Raw genomic sequence first — 22573 nt, forward strand, 5'->3', positions numbered from 1 at the left:
ACAGAAGTATGAATCAGCAGGAACATGGAAGGATTCAAAGGTTAAAGTAAACTTTACTTGCCTTGTGAAAGTTTTTTTTAACATGCAGTAGGTCTAAGAATCTTGTTTTTGTTCTTCTGAAGTCTTACTCTGTCTTTCTGTGCACGTCTCCAGCAGCAGTGGTCGAGCCTGTCTCTCCCTCCTCTGAAGAAGATGCTTCAGATGGCCGGGCAGATCGCTGACGGCATGGCTTACCTAAACGCCAACAAGTTCGTCCACAGAGACCTGGCAGCCAGGAACTGCATGGTGGCTGAGGACTTCACTGTTAAGATCGGAGGTAAACGACTGAGGCCAGAAGTTGGCAGTGTTGGGGGTTGGGAGAATGCAAATTTAGTGGAAATTTCTCCTCAACAACCAAATTATAATGGTAACCTTCCTCCTAGTAAAGTGAACCCTGTAACTCTGTCAACATGTTTTCTTCCACAGTTGGCTGCTTCTCAGTGTAAATAAGAGGAGAGTAAACATGTTGTCTCCAGTTTCTTATGGAGTGAAATCAGAGAATAGGAATAACAGCAGATAATAAGATCTTGCAGCTTTCAAATGTGTTTCCTTGTTTTGTGTGAAAGGATGAAGAAATTTGTGGTTTCAAAACATTTTAGAGGTCTGTAACAGCAGAGTAGAGTAATCTCTAAGGCCTTGTGGTGGCTGTAGTAATATGTCAGGCTTTACAACAAAAACAAAGAGCGCCCTCTTGAGGAGCATGCTCACACAGTCCCACAGCAAGTACAACAATAGGAAGCAATACCATTACACAGCTTTTTTATTTTAGCTTTGTGAAATAGAGCTGTAATTCTTTACGTGCTATATTTTTTCTGCCTTTTAGTTTTCTTCACTTCCTCCCATTGTGTAATTATGTTTTTGTGTCTGTTTATGTCTAGATTTCGGCATGACCAGAGACATCTATGAGACAGATTACTACCGCAAAGGTGGTAAAGGTTTGCTCCCTGTGCGCTGGATGTCCCCGGAGTCTCTAAAGGATGGAGTATTCACAACTAACTCTGATGTCTGGTAAGCACGCAAACAAAAAATATGCAAATACTTGTTTTAACAGCATCATAAGCTTCAATTTTAATATATTTCCATAAATGTCAAATGATATCTTTACTTTTTATGATACCACAGCAATAAAAAAACACAGAGAAACCCAAAACTGGTTAGTTATATTTCTTGTCCAACCTGCACGTTACAAAGGGTCCCTTGCCAAAATTAGACATATTTTTACTGGTTATGAAAGGTACAAAATAAGCAAAATCATTCTGAAACACATAAAATGCACATAAACATAAACTAAGTTATTTTCTCTGAATTATGAATGATAGTTCTAAAAAAAAACATCTGCGGGAATCATTCTTCTTTATGTCTAGAATATCGTATTTTTTACTATTTTAGAACTTTATATGTGCTTTATTGTTTAGGGTAGTGAAGCTAGCAAATGTCTGCAGGTTAGGATGTGAAGGAAAGGTTTCAGGGAGATGTCACAGTCATTCTTTTCTGCTTACTCTCAACAACAGACACTGTTACTTATGCATCTTTATGAGAAGCTTAGGGGGCTTTGTAAAACTGCACTGCACAGGAAATGACATATTATGCCCCTGTATCAGTGTTTTGTTTGTCACTAGTACTACTTGATCCCAGCGTCATTTACCCAACGCTGTGCACTGTGCTCTCTCTCTCTCTCTCTCTCTCTCTCTCTCTCTCTCTCTCTCTCTCTCTCTCTTTCTCTCTCTCTCTCTGTCTCTCTCTCTCTCTCTATTGTGGCAGTTTTGGATTGAAAATATGACTCTTTTGACTTTTTTTTTTTTTTTTTTTTTACTTTGATACCTTCTGGTACTATAATGTAAAAATAATAGATACTGTATCATTTCAAGAAATGGTATCAAAAAAGTGTCAAAGTAATGATAATGTTTACAAAAGCCACACTGGCTTCTTCCTGTCTGTATGCACAGTGTAGGAAATGATGATGGTGATGATATAACCGCTTACATCTGTCCCTCTGTGTAGGTCATTTGGAGTTGTGTTGTGGGAGATCGCCACTCTAGCAGAGCAGCCGTACCAGGGTCTGTCCAACGAGCAGGTGCTCCGCTTCGTCATGGAGGGAGGCCTGCTGGAGAAACCACAGAACTGTCCTGACATGCTGTAAGAGTCCATCACAGACATCCACACACACTCATATTAACGTTTTTAACGACAAAACAAAGTCTTGTCTAGCATATAGGTCTGCACAATTGTAAGAAAGTCTTACATTGCAGTCATTTTTCTTCTACAATATAAAAGCAAATACAAAAGTAAAGAAATTTTTACATTAGCAACAGTCTAGTACAACCTTCATTGTGAAGCACACACCTTTTTCGAGACTAATTGTTAGAAAAGACAGAATTTCTGAGGTGCAAACCCAGGTTTTAACACTTTATCTATTGATTACTCATGTTTGAACACACATGCACCTTCTCCTCTCTTTACACTCTCAGAAGGGTGCCCCCAACCTGCTCTCTTTCTGTTTGCTCCTTTGACAATCTTCATCAGCGGTTGTTTCATCACTGAAAACACACAACTCATGATTTAAGAAGTTTCATAGAAGATACTGCCACTTCATATCTCAAAAATGTAAGAAGAGGCTTAACAGCTGAACTCTCTCTCTCCCCTAGACTACCTCCACCTCTAATACATCTGTCCTCAGGGTAAAAGGCAGGTGCAGATCGTCAGCTAGCTTGTCAAATAAAAAAACATGGCAGTCTTTTAGGGATAAATTGCTGCAACCACTACCATAAAAATTTCAGCTTAACTCTGCCTCAGTTGTTGGTTTATTTGACATTTTTGCTTCTGTGTCACAGTCAGCCTCAGTCAAAAATCAGACTTTCAAGATAATTACAACTGTAATATTCATAACTTAATTTTTACAGCTTTAAAAACAGTGTTTAAAGGTGCATTCACACCAGAGCTGTTTGGTCCGCTTTAAACCAACTCTGGTCTCTTTTCCCGGATAGTCCAGTTCGTTTAGAGTGAACGTGGTTCGCTCCCTGGTGCAGTTTGTTTGAGGTGTGAAAGCACAGAGGACCAACTTGTGAACCAAAGGCATAAAGTGGCATAAAGCGTTATGATTTATGGATTTAAATATATGATTTAATACACTCAAATACATGTCAGTACCTCATTTGGCGTCTGTGTAGCCATAGCAACACGTCGTAGTCTCTTGCTCACGGCTCGCCTTTCTACAGTACCGATTCATTCGTCTCATGTAAAGAACAACATGCTGGACAGCTAGCTTCCTGACACTGACACTACCTGTCCACACTAACTTGTGTGGGTTTTTGTGTCTCTTTGTGTGTAGGTTCGAGCTCATGCGAATGTGCTGGCAGTACAATCCGAAGATGCGCCCGTCTTTCGTAGAGATCATCAGCAGCGTAAAGGACGAGCTGGAGCCTTCCTTCAGAGAGGTTAGCTTCTTCTACAGTGCTGACAACAAGCCACTCGATGCTCCGCAGCTCCACCTGGACAAGATGGACGACATGGATGATGTTCCTCTTGACCCCTCTTCTTCTCAGACGCAGCAAACATCAGTCCCTCAACAGACCCCACCCTCACCCAGCTCAGACGCTCCACCCGCCCCCTCGCTAGCACCCAGCTCCCCCTCCTCTCCCTGCACGTCGGCCGCTGCCATGGACAAGCAGCCTTCCAGCCAGCAGGCAGCCAATGGGCTCTCGGGGACGGGCCTTGCTGCGGCGTCTGTGCGGCCGTCTCTGGACGAGCTACCGCCTTACGCACACATGAATGGAGGACGCAAAAATGAACGCACCATGCCTCTACCACAGTCCTCCGCCTGCTGATTGGACAGACGCACCCACCTGACTGCACCTGCCCCGCCTCAGAGGGTGGGGTCTTCTTTTTTATTTTTTAATTCACATACAGCAAAACTGTGTCCACCAGCTGGGTGTGTCCACTGAGTGAGGAGAAAAGACTCACAGGAAGGTGCAAGACTGTCACTGAGTCCGTGTTCTGCTGTACCTCCACACACTTCTCTCACATGGTTCTAGTTTTGGTTTCCACCAGCCGGCTGTCAGACATGACACTGCCCTCGCTGCTGAATGACAAGACCAGAAAACAACAAAGGAAAGGAAAAAGTTGAATTTAGGGAAGATCTGTCTCCCTCTTTATGGCTGAACTTATTTTATAAATTGTTGTTTGTTACTTTTTTTACATGTATTTCCAAATGGGAAAACAAAATATGTAGGCCTTTATAAGTGAACGGCATTTTGGTCACTAGGGGCGGGCATTAAATTGAAATTGTTGAGCATATCTAACGCAAAAGCACTTCAGAGAGGTCAGAGTCTCCGTCGATCGTTGAGTAGTGTTGCTCAGCTGAAAGAGAAACTAGTCAAATCTGCCAAATTTGTTGCCAAAATTGTACTTTTTTGTAAAGATCTCTCTTCTGCAGTCTCGCCCTGTGATTCTCCAAGATTTAAAAAAAGACGCCTTTTGATGTGTTCCCACGCCGTTTGAAAAATGTGCGATCAAAGGGAGTTTAACATCCCTCTAAAGTTCGACACATTACTCCTCTTTTTGCTTTTGATATCTACAGCTCTTGTTCTTTATAAATTAACGTCATGGACCTTGGTTACATCAGAAGTCTTATCCTCTCACAAAGTGCTGTTCTGTTAAGGTTTAAAACGCCAAATCCAGTCTATAAAGAAGCAAAAAAATCCTTAAAGAAAGGACTGCAGAGAGTAGAGCAAATACAGGAAACATATATGAACACTATCTTCTCTAATGGGAAGCGTCCTCATTGTTGTAAACAGACAGGTATTTTTTTAGACTAGACATTAGTCTCCACATTTACGACATCTCGACGTGGGCAGAGCATTTATGTACGCACCAGTTGTTTGTGTCACTTTTCTAACTTTTATACAGTTGGAGACATTCATCATGTACAGAAAGAAGCTGCTATTCCTTATTTCTCTTGTGGTTGTAATATAGTTAATATCTATATATAAAAAGAGAAAAAAAAACCCTTCAGGTCAGATCTACAAACGTTTCCACTACGGTCCATTTTTTTAATGCTTGTTACTGTGTCTCTGAGCTGGTTTCATTTCTGTGTTCCCGTAAAGGTACGACAGTTTGGTAACTTCCCCTCACGTCTGAATAGAGGACAGAGATGGTACGAACGACGAGTATCGATGCTCTCGTGTTTCTCGGGACGCTTCGACCTCTCTCCTCTGGCATTTACGCTCAGAGGTTTGAGGCATCACAGCTGAGGCCCAACAAAATCTCAGGTCAAAGAGAAGAGTTAAACCCTTTTCTTCTTTCCTTTTGTTTTTTCTTTTCCTTTTTTTTCGTGCTGTCATATCCAGAAACATCCAGCCTGTTGTCTGTTTATGTGTGTGTTAGCCTCTGGATCTGTTATTTAATATTCTTTGATCGAGAAGCACCCCTTGATCAGATCAGGCCGGAGCTGCTTCTCTTAAAACAATCTGCAACATGAAGAGGGTTCTCTGGTCCACTTACTAATGGTATACAAGTCCAAGGAAGACGTGTTATTTCACTCTGATTTTCCGTGATAATGTGTGCATTTTGGTTGTTTCCTCAATATTCAGACTTATTTATCTTTTTATCTGAAGATATCAGTGCTGGTTTTCCTGTCATAAAGATTTGATTTCAGCCTTTCTTTCAAGAACTTTAGCAATTTGCTCATTGTCACAGGAAAACCAGCTTTTTGTCCTAATATAACAGAGAGAAAACAGCTGAAAAAGTTGACTTGTTAACACAGGAAAATAGAGTAAAATCAAATGTATGCATGTCTGCTGAAGACTTCCATTTAAAGGAGCTCAAATATTGACAAAAAAAAGGGGGAAAGATCATCAGGCGAGTCAAAATATGACTGAAAACTAACATGCACTGATAGTGGTGAAGACAAAACAGGGTAAAAACTCCAATCTGTAGTCAAAAGACTGATAATGTGAAGGTTGTATTTTCTACAGACTCCATGAAAATATATTTCAGGGTTCTGTTGATACTCCATTAGCTCGCCATTAGTCTCAGGAGCTATTATGTATTAGTCGTCAACCGACAATCAGGCCAATTTTTTGGCACTGGGCTGATAATCTGAATCTGCGTTATTTTTTACCAGTTGCTGTTGTTCTGTGCTCCTTTGGCTCCGTTGTTAGTTGTCTTATTCTGGCTCTGCTTTCACAGTCTCCCCAACATCCTTCAGTGTTAATTTTGTCAACTAAAACTGTGACTAAAAGTGTTCGTCGACAGCCTTTTTCCCATGTCAAAAACTAAACTAAGACTAACAAAAATAGATCTGTTATGACTCAAACTGACAAAAACTAAGTTTAGTTTTCATCAAGACGACTAAAACTAGACTAAAATGTAATGAAGTTTTTGCCAGACATTCAAAATTTGTGATATTTCTCCACTGCGGGTAAATCTGTCAAAAAACAACGCAGCTGTACCTATTCTGCCTAGAAAGCAGGGGCCCCAGGTTTGGCAGAGTCCAGAGAACACTCTACCATGATTTAGTACCAGATTTAGGCAAGAAAATAAAACCTTGAACTAAAAGTAAAGACTAAAATGTGAGGACTTTTTTATGGACTAAAACTTGACTAAGTTTTTGGAGTTTTTTGTCAACTAAAAGTAGACTAAAACCAAAAAGGGTAGAAATTACTAAAATGTTACTTTTACTAAAATGCATTTCATTTAAGACTTAAACTAAGACTAAATTAAATATAGCTGCCAAAATTACCACTGATGCCTTCAAAGTGACTGATTTGCTGGACATCCTATAAGCAACAGCCATATTCAGTTCTATTGAAGTAATATTTTAAAACAACATCCAAAATTGGGGGTTTCTTTAAAACGGCACAGCATTTCAGTATTTACTAAAATCTTTATTACTCAACCTCTGTCGCTGATAGGGACATAAAATTTTAAAAAATCCTGAAAGCTTAAACTCCTGAATTTGACTGGAAAATATCTGTTATACTAAGTTTATTAACAAGTTTTAGAACCACAAACATCCTCCTCTCGTAACATTTCTCCATCCCTTGGATGAGTTTAATGTGTGAAAGCGTTAAAATTAGCCTGTTTGACTTGTAGATAAGTTTGTACATAAGGACATAGGCAGTGATATTAAATAAAATGTTATGATTGACAAAAAAAAGTCCACGGTATAATGGGAAATATGTTGGTAAAGAAGTACAGATAGTGCAGATAGCCTTGTGGTTGGGTTGCGCCCCACGAGTGTAGGTGGCCTGGGTTCAGGTCCAGCCTGCAGCTCCTTTCCTGCAGTTCTCTCCCTGGCTCTCCGTCCACCACTGTCAGTAAAGGCATACATTCCCATAAATCTATATTAAAAAACAAGAAGTACATGAAAAATAGGGAGGATTTGTTTAAAGCTGATATCAAGTTAATCCCATTTTTTCTAACAGCATTGATGGTGATGAATTAATCGTCTTCCTCCTCTGATGATCTTTCCATCACATTTTGCCAGTTTCAGGCTCCTTAACTGTGCTGTATTTAACCCTTAGTTTACACTACAAAGTAGATACAACAGAGTTTCTTAAATGTAGCAGCAACCTTAATTTTCCTCCAGATTTACTGAAGACGAGTGCAAACACTTTGCTGTGTGATAATTTCACTTCCTGCTAATCAACTTCTCTCTTGAATCAAGGGTGATTTTTTTTCTCTGTACGCTGCTGAAGTCATTTCATTATTTATCTTTCTCCATCATATTAACTTTTAGATTATAGCTGAAGTGTTATTTGGTGAAGAATAAGTGGAATTATCTTACAGCATTGAGGAATTTGTTCATTGCTTCAGGAAACATGTAATTTCAGAACTATATGGAAAGATGATGATTCAGAAGAGAAACAAACGCTGATGAAGCTCATTCAAAGAGACAGCTGATAACTGGAGATCCCTGTGCTGAAAATCTGAGCATTAAACGTCATCAAGGTTTACTGAAACTACATAAATATGAAGACAGGTACGATCAGAGAGGACCATGTGGAATGGAAATTAAAGGCTCATTCACCTCAGAAAACTTAGAAACCCCAGAGCAGATATCTCTTTATTATTTATGTTGTTTTTTAATTTTGTGAAGTGTAAATCACTGTACAAATCCCCCTCACGTATTATATTCCCTCTCTGCTACTTTGATGTTTTTTTGCTATTTTGGGGGAAGGTTTTGTTTTCCCTTCAACCATCCATCTACCTCACTGTTCTTTTGTATTTTTTGATTTATTTACATGTACAGAAAAACACTTCTCATCTCTGTTGTCCGGCTGTAAAGATGATCTCACTGAGTGCTGTTAATACGGTCAAACTCAAACCACAGACTGAACCATCCTGGAGGAGAGGAGGAGGCAAGAAACACGGCGACTGTTAGGGGAGTCCACATCATTGCTGGTCAATACATTTCCCTTTATTCTGCAGATAATCAATGAATTATAACTCCTCTAAATGTCCTTCAGAACGGTCCTGTTTTGGCATGAAATTTGACTCAGTTGTACCTCTTGTTCATTATAGCTACAGTTAATCCACATAGTTCTGCTTCTGCCTGTTTTTCATGAAGTAATTTTGGAAATTAAGAGCTGTTAGTTTGCGACTTTAACTACATTTATGATAATGTTTCCAGACTACTAATGCTAGGGCTGTCGCAAAACCAGAATTTCAAACTTTGATATGCCACCAGTAAAAATCAGACATCAGTGATTTGATAGAAACAACAATTCAAGTCTAAGCAACCGATATTTGGTAATTTCCTGTGTTTTGTCATCAAAAAGCAGATAAACTCCTTCACGCTGTCTAAATTGCAGTGAGAATGCCAGAATACTTTCCAGGTCTTTTACTGCCAAACTGGACTTATGAATATTTTTTCTTTTGCCAGAGTGGTCATTACATGGTTTTCTTCCTCCCTCGTCAGTGCAGGTTAATCAGGCAGCATCTCTCCTCACCACAGTGAACTCATCAGGATGGCTATTTCAGTGTTTGTGGTCTGATTTTTGCCTCACTTTTACCACTGGAACACCTCACAGAATGGACATGAAATCGAACAAATCTCTGTTTTTGTTTATTTTTATCCTCCCTTCCCTTTTTTGTTACATCGTTGGCAAATTTGTTACAGACTTTTTGATGTGTGTAAATTATTCATAGCCTTCCAACTCTTTGAGTTTCTATTAAAATGATCTGTTAGACTGAGGTTTCATTTTGCTTTCTTTTGTACATGCTGTTGTAAGATTTTTTCCTGATTATCAATATATTCTGAGTACTGGGAAAAATTATTGGCTGAAGGAAAGAGGAATGTCTGTTTCTCTGATTCTTTTTTCTACACGAGATTTAAGATGAATAAAAATGTATGCAAACTGTTTGTCTGCTTCTCTTTGATGAGCATGTGTGATATGATCAGAACATCACCCATTCTTCTAACAACACTAAGCATCTAAGGACTGAACACACTGTTAGATTAAATAAGAGGAATTCCTTACCGTTCTTTTATGATGTGCATCTTAAGTTGCTCAACAGTGCATGCTGTCCATTGTGATATTTTGCAGTTGATAATGCACCATTCATTTTAATGTGAGGCAGGTCCTGACTGCATGCAGGCAAGTCTAGCACCCACACTCACTGAAATTCAATCAGGAGAGACTTACTACAAATATAACAATGATTTATATTACAAGTTCGGAAATGTTTGAAAATGGAAAATGTCTTTGGTGGAAAGACTCCATTGTGATTTCTTTATGAACTGAAGGAGTAGTGAGTCTGACAGTAGGATAGGATACCTCCCTATGGAGTCTAGGGGATGGAAGGATGTAGGATAAGATGAGGAGGGGAGCTTGACTTGACACTGATGAGATAAGTTTAAGGTGGTGTAGAGGGATGCACAAAGGAACTAGACCTGGACACCAATGAGATGCAATGGAGGTGGCTGGGGTGGAGGAGGGTTGCGACAGTCACACTGAAACAACAGCCCGACAGCGGGGAGGAGAAGGGATTTTAAAATTTTACATGGCTGTCCCTGAAAAAGATATCTGGTTAGAAGCATATGTTGTTTCAAAACCTGCATGTACCTATCAGTATTGATGGTGCCTTCACAAGCAACCAAATCTATGGGCACAAATACACCCCCACACCATCACAGATAGTTGGTTTTGATCTTTGCATTGACTGCAATCAAGATCCTCTTTCCTCTTAAGCTCAGAAAACTTGACAGTCATTTCAAAAAATAATTGAAATATCTTTGTGTCAAACCACAGCACCCTTTTTTTTTCTTTGGTCAGTCCATCTCAAATGACCTTGAGCCCAAATAAGGTTTAGTAAGTAAGTGACATTTCTGGATGTTGGTGATATACAGCTTTTATGAAATTGAAATTAATCTGGCGGGATATTGGCTCGTTTGTGCGCTACAGGCTGTTGGCAGAGGTATGGAGCTATTATTGTTACAAAAGTATTTGCAACTGCACAAGTAGATCCACAAATGTGTACACAGATATGTACATATGTTTGCAAATATGTAAGAAGATTTGCAAATTGGTACAAAGATCTACAAATGTGCACATAGATCTGCAAATTTGAAGACCAATTTGTAATTGTGGACTTAGGTAATAATTACTGAAGAGGCTTCAGTGTTTTTGCTTCATGTTTTGAAAATACACATGTATCGCTAGTATTTTACATTGTGCTGACTGTCAATTTTTTGATAACACAAGTTAAATGAACCATCAGCATGTACTGTAGTTAATATTTTAATACAGCAATTGTTGCTAATAAATGAATTTAATTGCCTTCAAAATTTAGATTAGTCAGGATAACAATAAGATGAGTTTAGTAACTTCAATGCTACCTTTAATTCTTAAGTATTTGTATAACTGTCCTGCCATCCACCACCACATGAATTATAAATATAGGATGCAGTTTAACTATCTAACAGCAGGCGGCAGCAGCAAGCTCCAAACAATAAATTGGGCAGCAGAAGAAGCCTGGCGTTACCGTTGACGTGCACCCCCCAAACCACGCCCCAAACAGTGACGTCTCGCGCTGTTTACGGCAGATAACTGTTGCAGCTCCTGCACCCCTTCGTAGCGGTACCTTTTATGCCTTTATTAACATAAATTTGGCCTTTACCGGGACATGGGCGTGTGGAGAATGAGGTAGAATAAAATGGCCCTGCACTGTTAAGGTAAATACATAAAAAGCTCTCTGTGAGGTTTGTGTTTTCGATGGCGAAAGCAGCCACTTAGCTTGCATGCTAACTGTGCTAGAGTGACAGGAGAACATAACGTCAGCTAGTCTGCGTTAAGATAACTGTCTGCAGTCTGCACTGTCTGTTTACTGTTTAACAATGCAGCTTCGTTTCTTTGGTGTGCTAAACACCAGGTATTTCCGTTAATTAAATTAATTACAGATTAGACATTAGCCATGAGTGGCCTGTCAAAGCATCCATTGGTTCCAGTAGCAGCACGGAATAGTAAACAGCTCCGGAGAAGAAATAACGACAATGCACCGTTAATAAGACCTATGATCATCGTTAAGGCCTGTGTTTGAGCTAAATGCACTCTTGACGTGTTGCATTAAACATTTCTCCACAACTTCGATTATATTTTCTCAGTTTGGTGTTTATATCCAGACTTTGTCAACTGTCTAAATTCTAAAAAGTAATTTCATGTGGATCAGGGAAGTTTTCTCTATCAGCATGTGTTCATTTGGCCTGTTTTTTGTTTTTGTTTGATTTTTGGGAGCCTAAGTACACTTTTGATGTCAATGCATGTTGATGCAATCACATGAAGCTGGTTTTAGCCATCATCTGCCCTGAGATTGATTGATACATATTCAGTGTTGAAAAACTACGGTGGCCCTGGAGGTCAACTTCTGCAGTATTCCTGTACTTCATGAAATGTTTATCTTACATGAAATGCTTTTGTGTTTTGTGAGATATTTTTGCAGGTCATGTTGCAAACACAGATTTTGTATATACGCGAGAAAAGCAGACTAGCTTAAAAACTGTGAGTTATAGCTGATATGCACTCTTTAATATTGCTTTGTTATCAAACTGTTATAACGTTTTTACATTACTGTGCAATGCTATGGCACATTGCAAATTTATCTGATTTGGTGTGGACCTTTTTTATTTACATGGCACTAAAAATTGAGCCCCCGCAAATATAGGCCGTCTATAATTCTGTTATATACAGGATTGTGTTTAAAATGAAGGTATTCGCTTTGCTGCACACTAGGTGTGCACAGATGCATCAGTTCAACATCAGTATTGCCGAGTATCAGGCCTTTTGACAGACATCAACCATCAGCAGATAATCTGGAAACAAACAGATGTCAGCTGTTTATCTTTTGTTGTATCAATTTAATGCTGTCATTTGGCACACCTAACAGCTGATTTAGGGAAGACATGTAGTACTTGACTTGGGATGTGACCTACTGGAAAAACTTGGATTTGTTTTTGTGGTCAAACATGAGAGAAAATGTTGACATAGTGAGATTATTGCACCACAAGAAGCAATGGAAAACCCCCTAAGCATCTGCATCTTTATTGGCTTTTAGCTACATAGTTATTTTAAACATTGTGTCACATCAGCCTGGATTTTTTCAATCCACGCATCTTTACTGCACACAACAATTTTCTCAACTTTTCAGTAAACCTTTTTATTTAGATCTTTCATTTTCAGCTGTTAAGTAAACAAAAAAGCAGCATTTTTTTCTTAGCGCAAATAATACAATTAAAAACAATTTTATTTTTCCTATTAAACAACATAAATTCCAAATAATTAATTTTTGAAAAGTTCAGAGTTTAAAATTTGCTGGAATAACTCTGATTCTTTAATCCAAGCTTTAATAAATAATCGGCATCAGTCATTGACATGGCCATTATTCCAACTTCTCACAAATATTCTTGGAGCTCTTCTTTGTTTGATGGCTTGTCAAGTTAAATACACAAACCTCGATTAAACAATATCCATACCTGTTTGTATATCATTGCAACAAAATAGAAATCCAAGACACCCAAATATTAGATAATTATTTTTTACATAGCCAAAAGTTGTAGGCAAATTCTTGTACACCGTCTAAATTGGACAAATATATTCCCAACACATTTGTGTAATTTAACACTCTTTCTTTGTGGTTAAATTCTGACTAAAGTAGTGCAATATCTAAAGCTTGGGTACATTTGGATGCAGCCGATCATTAAAATAATGGGGATTTCAACATTTTAAAATGTGAAGTTGGGGATGCACTGATGCTTCAGTTTAACATCAGAATTTGCTGATTTCAGCCCTTTTTACAAACACTGGCCATCTGCTAATAACGTGGTATGAACAGATATCAGAAGCCAATCAATTTATTGATTCCGTCTAGGACACCTTACTGCTGAATCAAACGAGTTTTTTTAGGGGGCAAAAGAATACATTTGTGCAACTCTAGGTCTGTTTTTATAGTCAAACACAAGAGAAGATGTATATAGTAGGAGTGTTAGACAAAAACAAGTGTTAGAAAAGTTTCAGTATTGTGCCAGAAATTAGCTAAATTTTTCATTGAAACAGCACTAATTTTCATAATCGGTGCATTTCTACATTAGGTATTAGAATTTTGAAAAGCTTAGTCGGTGATTACCACATCAGTACCTCATTTTGTAGAATAAGTCATACCTATTTTTTTTTATTTATTTAGACAGACAGTGGAGAGGATGTCTATGAGTACCCAATGATTTAAGGAAGATTTTGGATGCTCTGAATTTTTGCTGGAGCTGTAGACTTTAGACTTTTGGACACTGTGCTGCTATGACCACATATTTGTAAAACTTTGAACAAACTTATATGCCCCTGTTGTATGTTTGCCTGTACACCCAGAACTACAGCCATAGAACATTTTGTACAAGTGCATGCCTGGTTCTAATAATCCTGTTTCATACTGTTTTTTTTTTTTTTGCCTGCTCTCAATGACATTGATCAAAAAAAAAAACAAACACTGCTGTCCTCTAATGCCTCATGTAACATTTTTCCCCTTTACAAAACAGTAATGCCATAAAGGAAGGAGACACTGCCAAGTCTCCTCCAGCAGGAGAGAAGAGGCTTCCTCCGACATGGCGACGGAACTCCATGAGACTATTTTCATGGCCAAGCAGGAGCGCCATAAGAACCTGTTTCTAAACTACAGAAACCTGAACAATTTCCCCGTGGAACTGCTGAAGGATGAAGGCCTGCAGTTTCTGGAGAGACTGTACATGAAGAGGAACTCACTCACTACACTGGTATTTACACTTTACATGTTCTGGTTAAACTGGATCGCAAATACCAGAACAGAGCTTGATACAGCTCTGCAGTTTTCATCTACTAAAGAGTGAAGATAATACAGAAGACAATTTTTACATGCTTATTTTTCCTTTTCTCTCTCCATTAGCCTGATAATCTTGCTCAGAAGCTCCCAAATCTGATTGAACTGTGAGTATTCATATAGCTTTTCTCGATCTTCAAGTTTTTAAAACAGTTTTTATTTTACAGCAAAAGGTTATATTACATTGTGCTGGTTTGTGGTTTATCAGATCTAACAATAGAGATGTTTGACTTTTTGACTGCTCTAACCAATGCACTGGCTGTGAATTATGGAAATCTTTATGGTTTACTCTGAATAAGTGAAAAGCATCTTTGATATACTTTAACACTGGGGTGAAATAGAACTAGTTGACTTCAGGGGCCTGCTCCAACAGACAGTCTCTTGCCTGATTGTCTTTGAACACAGTAATTGCTTAAAAATGACTGAAATTAATCCATAAACATCAACAAAAATGTATATAAAATATGACAAAGCATTATAGTTAGGTGATAACTAAGGCCTACTGCCGTAATCCACAGCTAGTATTTAGAAAAACAGTGAAATCAAGTGGTGAAATTGTCAACCAAAACATTATGGTACAGTAATGTAATGACACTATTTTTAAATGATCTCTGCTGATGGAATGTGAAAGTGGGAATAAAGATACGCGTTTGTGAGAGATTAAACCGACACCAAACACCTGTTAAAATGTGATGCGCCTCCTCATCACTTCCTCAGCCATTCCAGCTCTTAACACCATACACCATAACAACCATACAAAAAGAAGGACTTTACTCCTGACCCAAGTTTTGAGTTAAAATTTCTGCCTCTGTTGCACTTATCTCAACTAGTGCAACAACTTAAATGTCATTGTCTAAATGCTGTCCTAAATAAGTAACTGTGTTTAGACTAGGCTATATTTGCACATAGCTCAAGTAACCCAGTGTGGTGCAGGCATGAAAATAAAGATTCAATTTGTAACTTGTTTTTTTCCATTTCAGGTATTTGCACTCAAACAATATCGTCATTATTCCTCAAGGTAAGTCCTCTCCTCTGTCCTAATAATGCACAGGGCCTGCTCTGTTTGTTTTTTCACTTAGCTTTCACTGGAAAACATTCATTTGTTCTGCTTTATCCAGCTATGTTGAGTTATTTTTGAGCATTATAACCACAGCTGTAATCTGATCCCTCAGCTATAGGAAACCTAGCCAGACTGCAGTCACTGGACCTGAGCAATAATGCGCTCCAGCTCCTCTGTCCAGAGATCGGCCGACTGAGGTCACTGCGGCACCTTAGACTGTCCAATAACCATCTGAAATGCCTTCCTCCAGGTAAATCTCAGCTGTACTGGTATCTCTTACAAAAAACTCTCCTTCAAACAAAAGGTAAACTTTATGTTGACATTTTTATTACAAAAAAGAGGCAAATTAAATAGCAGTCTAATTATATGTCAGTCTTAATGCACTGTGAAGTCAAACTAGCATACCAATGATTAAAATGTAACTTCTGCTGTCATTGCTCAGAGCCTGTCTGTAGTGAGAGCACCAACCACATTTGAGTTGTATTTGTTTCTTTGGCCACTAGAGGGCAGTAGAGGTCCCTGAAATAATAAAAAGGAATAGAAGTATTGATATTTTGAGACTAAAATCAAGATGACTTTGTTTATTTTCATACTAGGTGTCATTAACTAACAAGATTGTTGCTCACTTCGAGATTGTGATGTTGAAGCTTCCATAAGAAGTTTTTTACCGGTAATAAAACGGGCTGAAACTTATATTTATGTGTCTGTTTAATCTCGTAACACAAAAGGGGCCATCAACAAGAATACTGTTAATTTCTATGCAGGCATTTTAAGCCTTTTATCACTGCAGCCAGGTGCATGTCAGATTAAGCGATAAAAGGACAAACTTTGCTGACATTTTCCACTGCAATCATCGACATGACTGAGGCGTGTGAATGTTAAAAAAGCAGAAGGAGGTATTTTATCAGACAAAACAACCTCAGCAAAGAGATGTCATGCTGCTTTGTCCATGCCAAACAATATAATTTTTCAGCTGTCGCACATTTTGTAGGTGTTTGAGAAATACTGTAGATTTATCAGCATTCCACTAACTCAGATGAACAGGAATTTTAACTGCAAGTCTTTTTATATTCCCACAAATATAAGCACATTCTTTTCCTTAATGCAGATTGTTGTAGTACTTAAAGGTGCAGTGTGTAAAATTGGGACTATCAACATCTAACAGAGTGTGATGATCATTTCTCTGGTGATAACTGTGGGAACCAGTGAAGTTTAAAAATCAATACATGCTTAACTGTTATTTGGTTCCTTCTATGGTGCCATAGAAACAGGCAAAATGCAAAAATCCAATATGGCAGCGTCCTTGGAGGGGACCCTCCCTATGTATGAATAAAAGGCTTATTCTGAGTTAATTTAAAACATAAATTTAAAAAATGTGTTATCAGATGTTAACACTAATTTAGATCAATCTACTTATAAATGTTATGTTTCATTTTAACCAAGCTTGTTTTGCTAAATGCTACTAGGCTAAATATTACACACTGTACCTTTAAATGATAATGCCAGTACACTGACATTTGTTTCTCATGTTGTCATGCTTTTTAAAAGTTTACCAAAAAGCTTTACAGAAACATTTGAAAATCTGTTCAAGTTGCTGTATGACAACAAAAGTATGCAAGTATGATCGCACCAGAAGTAATTCATCTTGAATGACTGAATCTTCCTGCTCCCTTCTAGTCAGTTGCCACTTACATTTGCCAGTTCAACCCAGATATCTTTGCCCCTATTCCATGTCACCTGCAGAATGTAACACACAGAGACTAATGTTGGGCACCTGCTGGATTTGTGTAACAAAGGAGCTGGTAGACTTGAATAGCTCTGTGTTTGTGTTTGCATGCCTGAGTATCTTTGAAGGTGGAGCTCATGCGGTGTTTGTCATGCCTCTTGTGCTTCCTCAGTGATGTAATGCAATGTGAAACTACACACTTGGAACTATTATTATGGCGCTACAGATACGATGTGCATAAATACAAAGGCATGGTAATGGTAGTTATTTGTTTCATTGTTGTCATGGAATGGCAATTTTCATCCTAAATAATCATTAGTTCAATTTATAAAGTTGCATTTTATTCCATGTACAAAAAATCCCCTTAGTAAGATTTCTCATATTGATATTCTGATGTGTTGACTTCTAAGGATCAGTGGTATATCTCTGTTCTCTGTTACGATTTGTTTTATGGCCACCAGTACCAACCAAACCATCAAACAAACTAAAGCAAGAAGAAAAGAGCATGAACAATCATATTTCTTTAAAATGCGGCACTGTTTAAAATGTTAAAAAAAAAAAAAAAACAGAATGAAAAGTGAAAGTGAGGAGACCAGTTGGAGTTTTAGGAGATTAAAGTTGTCCCATTCTTGTCTGCTGTATGGTTCTAGTTTCTCAACAGTCCTGGGTCACAAATGTTTTCTTTTGGTGAATGGTCTGGACTGCAGGCAGACCACTTTAGCACCTGGACTTTTCTACTTCATTATCTTGCTGAATTTGCAAGGCCTTCCCTGAATGAGACGTTGTCTGCGTGGGAGCATATGTTGCTTTAAAACCTCCATACTTTTCACCATTTGTAGACAGCTGTGTAAGCTGCCCATGCCATAGACACTGAAGCAAGCTTTTGAACTGTCCACTGACAACAGGCTGTATCGTTCCTCTTCTCTTTCCCAGAAGAAATGCAAATTTTGATTTGTTTGACCACAGAACAGTTTTCCATTTTGAATGACTGGCTCAGAGATTAATGATTTTTTTGCATGATAATGTGTCTATTGTTTGTTGATGGCACACTGAACTGTACTGACAGATAGTATTTCTGGAAGTGTCCCGGAGCCCATGCAGTGATTTTCAGCACAGAATCATGCCTGGTTTTAAAGCAATGCTGCCTGAGGGCATGAAGATCATTATCTTCTAATATTGACCTTCAACCTTGTTCCTGTCGCACAGATTCCTCCAGTCTCTGAATCTTTTAATGATATTATGTACTGTAGATGGTGTGATATTCAAAATCTTTGCAGTTTTACATTGAGGAACATTTTTCTGAAATGTTTCAAAACCTTTAGACATAGTTTTATGGAGATTAATTAACCTGTTGCCATTTTCTGAGAGACTTTGCCACTCTAGAATGCTCATTTTATTCTTAGCCATGCTGTTGACCTGATTCTAATTAAGATAATTAGTTCCAAAATGCTCCTACAGCTGTTTTTCATTCATACCAATTACTTTTGCAGCCTTTTATTGTCCTGTCCCTACTTTTTTGAGATGTCTCGCTGCCATCAAATTAAAAATAAGCTAATTTTTTTCATAAAAAAGAAAAATGTCAACATCTGACATGTTGTTTATGCTCTATTTTGAATACAATTTGGGTTTATGAGATTTGACAATCGTTGCATCCTATTTTTATTTACATTTTAGACAGCAACCCAACTTTTTTGGAATTGGAGTTGTACATCAGAAATTTAGTGGAAAGGTTATTGGCTATAAATATTGTAATGAAGTGCAACACTTCACTATTTAGAAGGTTAACTGTAGTTGGGACAAAATAGCTTTTCAGTCTTTTTGTCATGTTTGTTGGTGGGATTATCTTTGGTCAGACAGCAGCAGCAACAATTCCTTAAAAGGAGGATGTCTGGGTTCATCTATGATTGAACCAGTCATGACACATTAGTGAAGTCTGTTTGTTCAACGTCCTACAGAGATCGGGGATCTGCAGGAGCTGGAGACTCTGGACGTGTCGATGAACCAGCTGATTTCTCTTCCAGATCGGCTGCACCGCTGCGCGTCCCTGCAGAATCTGACAGCTGATCACAACCAGCTGAGCCACGTCCCTCGGCAGATCTGCTGGCTCCACCGCCTCAACCAGCTCTCCATGGCTGCTAATCGTCTGACCTTCCTACCGCTCGGTCAGTATAACCTCTTATCAGTGTGTTACCATAGAGATAAAGATACAGCGAGGACTGTGTTCATGTCTGTGTGTGTGTTTCAGATCTGGGCAGATCACGGGAGCTGCAGTTTGTGTTTGTGGACAATAATGTAGACCTAAAGGGCCTCCCGTCCTACTTATATAACAAGGTCATCGGCTGCAGCGGGTAATACACTTTGCTATACTGATGTTGTATAAAGTTTTCTTCAGTGCATCTGTGTTGGTAGCTCTATAATGCTGCATCAAGGTTTCAGGTCATATTTGTGTGCTGCTCATGTTTCAGGTGCGGTGTTTCAGCCCAGGTGTTGGAGGGAGACCTGGGTGAGGTGCTTGGTGAGGCGTTGAGCGAAGCTCTGGTCGGGCTCCCTGCTGAAGTGAAGGTTGTGGGTTCTGGGACAGATAATGTGGTTCCCCTGGAGGAGCTTGCCATGAGAACCCTGCACCGCATGTACAGCAACCACCCAACAGGTGAGAAAGATATTTTCTATACAAAGATTTGATTCATTTTACGTTCAATAAAGGAACCCTCCCTTCAGTCAATAATTTCCTTACGATATAGACTTTTACTAGTATGGTGCTTTGTTAGTCTTCTGTCAACTCAGAAGTACTTCTACACTATGTCAAATTCAGTATGTTTACATGCAGTTAGAAAATGTCAAATTATCACCTTAGTCCACCTAAAACTAGATTTTTAAAATGCATTAAAACATGTTCATCTGACTTAAATTGATCTCAAACCATGCTTCAGTCTGACATGCACATGCTGCATAGCCTCCACACCAGATTTTGAGGCAGACGTCAAACAGCATAAAAGCTCACCACAATGGAGCTACTTTGTGATCTGCCCTCAAATGTTGGCATAAACCAGGGAAATAGTGTGCCTCGTATTTGTACTGAAAGAAAAATGTAGATTGAAGAGTGGTACGTGGTGTACAAAAATGCAGACATAAAGAAAACAAAAAAAAAAATACACTGCATTTTATATCTTTAACAAACAATAGTTAACGGTATCAGTGCTTTGTTTAGTCTCTATTTTAATGTGATAACATTACATTATAGTGAAAAACCACACCGTATTTGATCTGACTGTATGTTTTTTTACATGTGCTGTCTAGAAGGCATGTTCTGTCTGCTGTCTGCCTGTATCTTTGAGCATGCAGCATGACTGATCTTTTATGTTGGTTGCTTGTCTGTCATCTTGTTGGTCAGCTGTTTGTTTACAAAGCTCTAGGTCGTCTCTCGACATGTGACAAGAGAAATCTGACTCCTGCTCCTCTCTGCTGTGACTCTGCTGCTGTACACAGCACTTTCTCAGTTTATTATAGTAGCATCTCTTGTTTATCTGAACATTGGTAACAGCAGGAACAAAGGAAAGCAACTTAAATGTTTTGGGGTGGTAAATAATGTAATCGTTGCAAGTTTTCTGGTATTTGTCACAGCTAACAAATGAAAGTGGCCAATTTCTGAAATCACATTTTTTATTTTTCAGTAATTGTAACACCTAACAAAAATTTCAAATTCCATACCACAATTACAGTGACCAAAAATGTGACAGTTATTAGTATTTTGTTACCTGGTTGTTATAATTTGTGAAAAATACCAAAGGTAGCAAAAACGAAAAAACTGTTACACAAGTCATATTTTCAATCTAAATGTCAAACTAAGTCCTTGTCAAACTACTACCATTACTTGTCTATTGGTGGAAAGATAAAAGGACTATAGATTTTTAACAGAACTGGAGATAAAAAGGGTGCTTTGCAAGTTTCTTTATCCGACTGAAAGAACTTAATGTGATTGCCAAATAAAAACAAAAAATACAATGTGTTTTCAGACCTCAACCTGCTGCCTCCCATCACCCTCCCAAAGAGCCTGCTGGACCTGCTACAGTTCCCCCTGGGACACTGCCACCGCTGCAGTCAGGCCATGTTCACCATCATCTACCCCAAACTGTTCCCTCTCAGAGAGACGGCACTGGCAGGAGTTCACCGCAGGTCAGAACAAACACTCCTGCCCCTCTCCCTTTATTCCCTACAGACAGAAACTTTTTTTGTTTTCCCCTTAAAATGTTTAATTACCTGCAGATCTTGTTCAAAGATTAAACTCAACATGCATGCTCATCTGTTTCCTGACGTTTCTTTCTCTTAAAGGACGACTGTCAGTTTTGTGGCCTATTGCTGCTCCAGTCGCTGCCTCCGGACCTTTGATCTGCAGGGATGACGTTGATTTCTTCTCTTTGAAAACCTTTTTGCTCAGGAGCTGCTGGGCAGTTTCCAGAAGGTGACAGACAACAGTTTGTAGTTTGTGTGAATCTTGAGGGTCTTTTTGCATCAATGCAGGAACTTTGTGCTTGATTTTGACAAAACTAAGAACCATCCAGAAGCAGATGATGTTTGCAGCATCAGGTGACGAACACATGGCTTACTCTAGTCAAAGACTCAAACCTACATGATGTTCCCGAAGGAGGAGTGTGGTGAGGGTCTAAAATAACAGTTCTTATATGTGTGAATGGTGCACCTCACTAGCTCTGTATAGAAACTAACAGTATTAAATGTGAAGCAAACACTCACAAATGTGCACTTTTCAAGAGAAAGCACTGTTTAATTTTTTAAAACCAGTCAATTTTTCACTCAGACAAGTTTTCAAGCAGGCACGTCCAGCTGATTGTGGAGTTGAGCTATAAACATTGATCGTTTGTTGAGATATGAAGTTTATTTGACTGTTTTTGAAGAAAATGAAGGCCTGTCATGGAATAATACGATGCTCAGATTGTGAACTACATGTAACAAGGTCAGTGTGTTTATAAAGTCTAAACTCACATCAGTAACACAAGCCAAGGATACATGTTGTATTAAAAAAAAACAACAACAGATAACTGAACTGAGATGTCATATTGAAGTGAAGGTGTCCATAAAACATTTTCTACCACTTTGGAAAACTTTCATATACTAATATTTATCATAACATACACTGAAATGTGTTCTATTTAAATCTCCAGGGTCCCTGAATGTTCAGATTGTTGTCAAGTTCAGACATCTTCACACTTTTTCAGTTAAAAGTTTGATCTCTAGGGTGTAATGTGTGACACCCCTGCAGCATCTGATTCTCCTGTTGAACTGACTCTTGTGTGTTTTGGTTCATTACTGTGTGTTGTATAATTTTTATTTATCATTTGTTTTTGTTGTGTTGCATTTGGCAGTAAAATAGTAAACAATATTTGTTCTTTTAA

General features: G+C 38.5%; 2 protein-coding genes across 5 annotated transcripts in view; both read left to right on the forward strand.

Annotated features, from left to right (window-relative positions):
• Positions 1-9403, forward strand: part of LOC121507367 (insulin-like growth factor 1 receptor) — an 87894-nt gene extending 78491 nt beyond the window's left edge. Inside the window, exons 18-22 of one of the 2 annotated variants that reach the window (XR_005991711.1) lie at positions 154-316; positions 918-1047; positions 2041-2175; positions 3368-5306; positions 8291-9403. Coding sequence is in view for 1 of the 2 variants with exons in the window: in XM_041783668.1 (XP_041639602.1) it covers positions 154-316; positions 918-1047; positions 2041-2175; positions 3368-3863 (924 nt within the window). In the remaining variant the exon portion in view is untranslated. Of the gene's footprint in view, positions 1-153; positions 317-917; positions 1048-2040; positions 2176-3367; positions 6342-8290 lie in introns of those variants that run through there. The other variant, XM_041783668.1, reaches the window with a different exon arrangement.
• A 1669-nt stretch (positions 9404-11072) lies between these two features.
• On the forward strand, positions 11073-22573 carry lrrc28 (leucine rich repeat containing 28). 3 transcript variants are annotated; one of them, XM_041783250.1, is made up of 10 exons: positions 11073-11215; positions 14063-14296; positions 14446-14486; positions 15360-15397; positions 15552-15689; positions 19121-19327; positions 19411-19513; positions 19631-19815; positions 21179-21338; positions 21495-22573. In XM_041783250.1, exons 2-10 carry the CDS (start codon positions 14129-14131, stop codon positions 21562-21564), a joined length of 1110 nt encoding a protein of 369 aa, XP_041639184.1. In that variant the 5' UTR covers positions 11073-11215; positions 14063-14128; the 3' UTR covers positions 21565-22573. The 3 variants fall into 3 exon arrangements, with proteins under 3 accessions (XP_041639184.1, XP_041639347.1, XP_041639265.1); XM_041783413.1 differs by having other exon boundaries at positions 19187-19327; XM_041783331.1 differs by lacking the exon at positions 11073-11215 and adding an exon at positions 11921-12038.

The sequence above is a fragment of the Cheilinus undulatus genome, linkage group 1, assembly GCF_018320785.1.
Source record: "Cheilinus undulatus linkage group 1, ASM1832078v1, whole genome shotgun sequence".
NCBI classification, from domain to species: domain Eukaryota; kingdom Metazoa; phylum Chordata; class Actinopteri; order Labriformes; family Labridae; genus Cheilinus; species Cheilinus undulatus.

Excerpts from the sequence above, each read along its gene's own strand:
- lrrc28 (XM_041783250.1), top strand. The coding sequence starts at position 14,129 with ATGGCGACGGAACTCCATGAGACTATTTTCATGGCCAAGCAGGAGCGC. Across the intron at positions 19,816-21,178 it reads GTACAGCAACCACCCAACAG|ACCTCAACCTGCTGCCTCCC; the intron begins GTGAGAAAGATA and ends ATGTGTTTTCAG. Across the intron at positions 21,339-21,494 it reads CTGGCAGGAGTTCACCGCAG|GACGACTGTCAGTTTTGTGG; the intron begins GTCAGAACAAAC and ends TTTCTCTTAAAG.